We start from the raw sequence: 8,094 nt of genomic DNA, 5'->3' as shown, positions 1-8,094 counted from the left end.
TTCTAATAATTCATCATCTCCTAAAGTATTGTGATAAAGACAATGATAACAATATTTTTAATCCAATAAACAATGATAAAAATGTTTTTAATGTCATCCCAACCCAAATAAACCAAACACAAAAATAAAATAAAGAGACATTTTACAGCGCTTATCTTAAAAAGCGCTGTAAAAGATCCTTTTAAAAATAAAATAATGAGTGTTTTATACCTTTTACAGCGCTTTTCACACAAAGCGCTGTAAACGACTCTTTTGAAAGTGAGTAAAAAAGACATTTTACAGCGCTTATTTGACAAAGCGCTGTAAAAAAGCTTTAAAAATAATATTCATCAGACACCTAATTTCTTCAAACACCTTGTACGCATCATGGGAATCCAAAAAACATCAGACACAAACCCATTTCTTCAAACACCTTGTACGCATCATGGGAATCCAAAAAACATCAGACACAAACCCATTTCTTCAAACACCTTGTACGCATCATGGGAATCCCCAAAAACACCAGACACAAACCCATTTTTCGCAACATGGCAATGATCCTGAATACCAATTAAGTTTCGATTTAAGAAGGAAAGAGAATGTAAAGAGATAAAAAGGGTGTTGAGGTGGAGATTGAATTGTGAAAGAGTAAGCTTTGATGTTTGTGAAGAAGATGCATAAAAGGAGAAGAGTTTGGTGAAGAGGAAGGGATTTTTGTGGTGACCAGTTACTACTATGTGGGTTTTGCATGCATGTTGAGCTTGTTTAAAAAATAACATAACATAACAAAACACAAAAACAATAAGGCCTTTTACAGCGCTTATTTGGAAAAAGCGCTGTAAAAGAGCCTTTTAAAATTAACATAAAGAGACATTTTAGAGCGCTTATGTGGAAAAGCGCTGTAAAAGGCTTTAAAAAACATTCATATAACATAATAACACACGGAGGTCTTTTACAGCGCTTATTTGGGAAAAGCGCTGTAAAAGAGCCTCTTAAAATTAACATAAAGAGACATTTTAGAGCGCTTATGTGTAAAAGCGCTGTAAAAGGCATTCAAATAACATAATAACACACGGAGGTCTTTTACAGCGCTTATTTGAAAAAAGCGCTGTAAAAGAGCCTTTTAAAAATTTAACTAAAGAAGCCTTTTAGAGCGCTTATGTGTGAAAGCGCTGTAAAAGGCATTCATATAACATAATAACACACGGAGGTCTTTTACAGCGCTTATTTGAAAAAAGCGCTGTAAAAGAGCCTTTTAAAAATTTAACTAAAGAAGCCTTTTAGAGCGCTTATGTGTGAAAGCGCTGTAAAAGGCATTCATATAACATAATAACACACGGAGGTCTTTTACAGCGCTTATTTGAAAAAAGCGCTGTAAAAGGCATTCAAATAACATAATAACACACGGAGGTCTTTTACAGCGCTTATTTGAAAAAAGCGCTGTAAAAGGCATTCAAATAACATAATAACACACGGAGGTCTTTTACAGCGCTTATTTGAAAAAAGCGCTGTAAAAGAGCCTTTTAAAAATTTAACTAAAGAAGCCTTTTAGAGCGCTTTACAAAATAAGCGCTGTAAAAGGCTTATAAAAAGCGCTGTAAAAGTGTTACGTATATATAACAGTTACCTCTTCAGTTTCCTCTTCATTACGTAACCTTCATCTCAACCTTCATTTCTTCTCTTCTTTTGCAAACCCTATCATCCCGTCCTTTACGAACCTTATTTCCACGATCATCTCCTTCATTTCGAACCTTATTTCCATCCAAGATCATCTCTCCCATTTCACACAATATATTTTCATTGAAATACGTAACCCTCATTACGTATTTCTTCAAACCGTATTTCTGTGAACCATATTTCTGTGAACTTTCTGCAAACCCTCTTTTCTTTGCATTTCGTCTTTCTTCGAACCATCATTATTCAGGTATTGATGTTATTAAATTTTTGTAATCATTAGAATGCATGTTGAGCTTTTTTAAGATATACTGATACATGTTGAGTTTGTTTATAATAATGCATGATCCATGTTGAGCTTGTTGATGTTATACTAAAGTGCATGTTGAACTTGTTGTAGTTAAATGGATACAAACAAAGATTTAGAAGTTCAAAATGAAGAAGTTGGCACCTCTAAGACTTACGAAAAAGAAGTCAAACGTGGTGCAACTATCATGCAAAGGGTGATTAAAGCACGGAGCAGTGGCATTAAATTTGAGGTATACTATATATACTCTGTTTGCTGTGTGTTTTTTTATCTTTTTTTAGGGTTTAGGGCATGTACTTACTATATGAGTTTATTAGGTTGGCTGGAACGAGAGTGGTCAGCCAGTTGACCCCAACAGCTCCATGTTTGTAAGCTACATTGGGGCTGTTGTTCGTCAAAATGTCCCAATAACAATAGACAACTGGAGAGATAAGGCGTTGAAGGATGCCAAAGATATCATCTGGAATGACATTCAAGTAAATATTTTGATCTACTCTTTTGTCATTTATAATTTTTTTTCTGTAAAATACATTACTTATAATTGTTTTCATTGCAGACCACTTTTGTTCTTGATGAGGAACGAAAGTCATATGTTTTGAGAGTTGCTGGGAAAATCCATCGTGGATTTAGATCCCATCTCTCAAATTTCTATCTAAAAGATAGAGAAGGAAACACAAATGCTGAACCTCCAAAGATATATCAACATTATATATCAAAGGATGAATGGAGTGCATTTGTTTCCAAACGTTCTGACCCGGCGTTTGTCGTAAGTGATTAATTTATTAGCATTTGTGTTTTATTATTCATATTCGTAGCGTATTTTAAATTTTTACACAATTGCTATTTTTTTTTTATATAGAATATTAGTAAGGCAAATCGCGAACGGGCAAGCAACCCAAAACACCCATACAAGAAATCACGTATGGGATATGCACGCCTTGAACAAAAAATTGTAAGTAATTAAACATCACTTGTAATTTGTATTATAAACTATAGTGTGTAACTAATTTGTATTATTTTGTTTATGATTTTAACGAATAGAGAAAAGACACCCAAGCCGATCAACCCTTGGGTCGTCATATCTTATGGAAGGAAGCGCGTGTTAACAAAGAAGGAGTGGTTGATAATGAAAATGTCAAAATTAATTATTTGAAATGAAAGGTGCTTTTTAGCTTTTTATGGCACTTTTTTTAAAAAGCGCTGTCTTTTATCTTTGTATCCAAAATTATTTTGATCCAAAATCACTTCACAATCAGTGCACACAACAACAAAACATATTCAAATACCATAAGCAGTTCACACAATCAGTAGAACATAAATCAGAACTCTGTAACTTTTTTAACATATATGTAACTCTGTAATTTACAACCTAAGTAACTACATTCAGATACATATATACAACCTAATTTACAACCTAATTACCTACATTCAGATACGTATATATATATAACCTAATTTACAACCTAAACTACATTCAGATCCATATGCATGTTCATATATTGTGTCCTATGATCATTTACATATAATAACTAACAGAATATACATTATATGCACTAGCTACCATATAATATTCAGATCCCTTGCCCAGCAGCAAGCTATTTCCCAGAAAATCAAATAATTTTCATGTCAAGCACGTACTGACACCATTCTTCCTTTAATTCCATCAGATCTTCCTCAGAATATGATGGACTGGAATTGTCAAAGTACTGCAATATAAAAATTGAACATATTATATTAAGTTAGTATCAAATATATAGATAATTTATATATGAAAATCATATAATGCAAATACCGTACCGTTTCTGGGATAATAGTTTTATTCTTCTCAACAATCTCCTTCATGAATCTCAATATGTAGTACCCACAGTCGATGTTATTTGTTTGACGAGGGCACTTTATTGAGATCCATGTAATGTTATTAGACTTCTGCTTCGACACTTTAGCACCTCTTTGAGCTCGATAAACTTTTAAGGCACTATCGAATGAATAAATGTGATTATTAGAGCATGAATATTTATATATATATATATATATAAATATTCATGCTCTAATAATCACATTTATTCATTCGATAGTGCCTTAAAAGTTTATCGAGCTCAAAGAGGTGCTAAAGTGTCGAAGCAGAAGTCGAATAACATTACATGGATCTCAATAAAGTGCCCTCGTCAAACAAATAACATTGACTGTGGGTACTACATATTGAGATTCATGAAGGAGATTGTTGAGAAGAATAAAACTATTATCCCAGAAACGGTACGGTATTTGCATTATATGATTTTCATATATAAATTATCTATATATTTGATACTAACTTAATATAATATGTTCAATTTTTATATTGCAGTACTTTGCCAATTCCAGTCCATCATATTCTGAGGAAGATCTGATGGAATTAAAGGAAGAATGGTGTCAGTACGTGCTTGACATGAAAATTATTTGATTTTCTGGGAAATAGCTTGTGCTGGGCAAGGGATCTGAATATTATATGGTAGCTAGTGCATATAATGTATATTCTGTTAGTTATTATATGTAAATGATCATAGGACACAATATATGCATATAATGGATCTGTTAGTTATTATATAATGGATCTGAATGTAGGTAATTAGGTTGTAAATTAGGTTGTATATATGTATCTGAATGTAGTTACTTAGGTTGTAAATTACAGAGTTACATATATGTTAAAAAAGTTACAGAGTTCTGATTTATGTTCTATTGATTGTGTGAACTGATTGTCTATAATATGTTCTGTTCTACTGATTGTGAAGTGATTTTGGATCAAAAATAATTTTGGGTACAATGATAAAAGACAGCGCTTTTTAAAAAAAGTGCCATAAAAAGCTAAAAAGCATTTTTCATTTCAAATAATTAATTTACAGCGTTTAAAAAAAAAAAAATACATTTTACAGCGCTTTTTTTAAAAAGCGCTGTAAAATGTTGTTCTAAAGCGCTTTAATGGTGCACCTTCAACAGCGCTTCCGTGAGAAAGCGCTGTAATATGTACAAGAAAAGCGCTGTAAAATGCAGACCCATAATATGAAATTATGGGTAGGCATTTTACAGCGCTTTTTCGAGAAAGCGCTGTAAAATGCAGACCCATAATATGAAATTATGGGTAGGCATTTTACAGCGCTTTTTCGAGAAAGCGCTGTAATATGTACGCCCATATATGAAATTATGGGTGGGCATATTACAGCGCTTTTGTGAGAAAGCGCTGTAATATGCACACCCATATATGAAATTATGGGTAGGCATTTTACAGCGCTTTTTCGAGAAAGCGCTGTAATATGTACGCCCATATATGAAATTATGGGTGGGCATATTACAGCGCTTTTGTGAGAAAGCGCTGTAATATGCACACCCATAACTCATATGACGGGGTGCATATTACAGCGCTTTTTCGAGAAAGCGCTGTAATATGTACGCCCATATATGAAATTATGGGTGGGCATATTACAGCGCTTTTGTGAGAAAGCGTTGTAATATGCACACCCATAACTCATATGACGGGGTGCATATTACAGCGCTTTTTGTGAAGAAGCGCTGTAAAATGTGCATAACAAGCGCGCGTTGTATTTACATGTTTTATAGCGCTTTTATAAAAGCGCTGTTGTATCATTTACAGCGCTCGTTTCCACAGCGCTTATTTTTTTGAAAAAGCGCTGTAAATGGCTTAAAAAAAGCGCTGTAAAAGCCGTTTTTTCGCGTAGTGAATATTTAATTTGATATTTACAATCGTAAAAGGAGAACATTATTAGAAAATGTAACACACCAGTTATATTAATTTAATGAATAAAATTTCATCGATAAATATTTCATTCATAAAAAATAATTAAATAATTAGATGATGAATGGTGTAGGATCTCTCTCAAAAAAATCAGGATCTCACATATTTTATGCGTTTAATTGTTAAAAACATATTTTATATAATAGAACAATAATACATAAACTAAATTGCATTTTTTGTCATTTAAATTATTTTAATTTTAATTTTAATCTCTTAAATGTTGTCTGTTTTGTTTTATCCTCTAAAGTTACGATTGTTAAACATTTTAGTCCCTTAATTTATTTTCGTTACGTTGTAGTCTTTAAGTTACAACATTGAACATTTTTATCATTTCTAATGATATTTAATAATATAATTTAAATGATTAAATTGTTTATTTTTTTAACATTAATTTTTTATGTTTTTAAATTAAGAAACAAAAACAGAATAAAAATAATTTGGGTAGACTAAAATGTCAAACACTTATAATATAAACGAATAAAACTTAAAGATACTAAAATGAAAAATAAAAATAACTGACAAAAGTGTATACTATGTATTGCACTTTTTTTATTATTTTCCACACACAATTCAACAACAATACATGCATTCTGCATTTAATAATTTAAATTTGACTAAAATTTGAATCCATTTATTTTTTAGGAAAAAGTAGTATTAGTATTAATAACTAAAGGTTAGAAATATTTATGAGAGGATTTGACTATAATGAATGTAAAATAAGTTGATTCCTAGTATATAAAAGGCCTCACCAAATTTTCATTCTCAAAAGAAATAGTTTGATCAATTTTATATCTTCCTTTTTTATTCTAAAAGAAATGACAATGTTGAAGCCACTCACATTATTATTCATTCTCATCTTATGCACTACTCTTGTTGTAACTCAAAGTAGAATCATGACATCAAATGATGCCAATCTCATAGAAAAAACATGCAATAAAACTCAAAATCATACCCTTTGCCTTCAATACTTGAATGCTAATCCTAAAAGCTCTACTGCAGATGAATATGGGTTAGGACTAATCATGTTTGATGTAATCAGACTCAGAGCATTGTCTACCATAAAAAAAATCCATGAACTTATTGCTGCAGGGAAATTCAAAAAGCCTCGTCAACCAATGGCACTTAAATCATGTTATGATAAATACAAAACACTTCTGGAAATTGATGTTGGAAATGCAAACTATTATTTGCTATCAAGAGACGCCATATCTGCAGAATATAATGCAATGGATATTATAGCTAAAGCCAATACTTGTGAGAATGACTTCTTTGGGAGATTCCCTTATGGGAAAGAATTGCTCACTGATGACAACAATCTTATGATTGATGCAGCAACCATAGCATATGATATTATTAGATTTATAAAGTAGTTACTTTATGCTAAATATTACTATGTAATTTTTTAAATATAATAAATAAAATGGTGTGGAAATTCGCATACAACTGTAAGATTTTAAGACGATATTTGTCAGTTGAATTAAATTTTATGAATAATTGTAATATGCAATTTATCTTTTAATAAATTGATAAAAATTAGTATTATATATATAATGTGTTTTTTGTGTCATACAATTATATTGAAAAATTAATTATACACCTTTGTATTTACTGTATAAATTATTCTTGAATCTAATTTATATCATTACATGAAACATAAAATCAATTTAGTCTCTTAAAAAAATAAAACAACTAAAATTTTTAGTTCGTTACATAGATAAGAACATGTCAATTATTTTCCCAAATTTTCGACACAGTCTATTGTTTTGTGTATTTTAAAATTATGACAATGTTAGACTTTTCACCTTTATTACTTTGACCACATGTTGCACAAATAAAATAAGGGTAAGGGATAGTTTGATGTCGGTAATGAATTTATTAAGGGATAATTTGGTCTCCAAATCAAATTCGAAATTGTTTACAAATAATCTTTCATATTCTTCCCCTTTTATTCCTCCTTCTTCCTCTCCCTTTTTTCTTCCTCCATTGAAGGAACAACATCACATATTGCGTTTGGTGATGATTGGTGCTATATCACATTATTATTATTATAAAAAATAAAATAAATATGTTTTTCATTGAGCTTGACTCGCGTGAAGAAAAAACAAATATGGAAATGAATTTTTGAAATTCTTAACAAAAAAGAAAAAGAAAAGAAAGCATCACACTGTATAAAAAAAAAAAAAGGAAAGCAACGGGCGAAGAAGAAGGAAAATCTTATTTGTTAAAGTAGTATATTTTTACTTTATATTCCTTACAAAATCTATCTTTATAAAGCATTATTTATAGTCAATATTAGATTTATCTTTTTCCTAATACACCATTCATACATAGTACTATATGAATAATT

General features: G+C 30.8%; 1 protein-coding gene and 1 long non-coding RNA gene across 2 annotated transcripts; both read left to right on the top strand.

Moving 5' to 3' along the window:
* Positions 1-4,021: 4,021 nt before the first annotated feature.
* Positions 4,022-4,673, top strand: LOC140920236 (uncharacterized). The gene is made up of 2 exons (XR_012162961.1): positions 4,022-4,213; positions 4,305-4,673. It is a non-coding gene; the product is annotated as an uncharacterized lncRNA (long non-coding RNA).
* Positions 4,674-6,562: 1,889 nt separating this feature from the next.
* Positions 6,563-7,117, top strand: LOC101500006 (cell wall / vacuolar inhibitor of fructosidase 1-like). Its single transcript, XM_004501721.3, has one exon. The coding sequence runs from the start codon at positions 6,563-6,565 to the stop codon at positions 7,115-7,117; it is 555 nt and encodes a 184-aa protein (XP_004501778.1).
* Positions 7,118-8,094: the final 977 nt, after the last annotated feature.

The sequence above is a fragment of the Cicer arietinum genome, chromosome 5 (assembly GCF_000331145.2).
Source record: "Cicer arietinum cultivar CDC Frontier isolate Library 1 chromosome 5, Cicar.CDCFrontier_v2.0, whole genome shotgun sequence".
Taxonomy (NCBI): domain Eukaryota; kingdom Viridiplantae; phylum Streptophyta; class Magnoliopsida; order Fabales; family Fabaceae; genus Cicer; species Cicer arietinum.
This window is presented reverse-complemented; position numbering and strand designations above follow the sequence as displayed.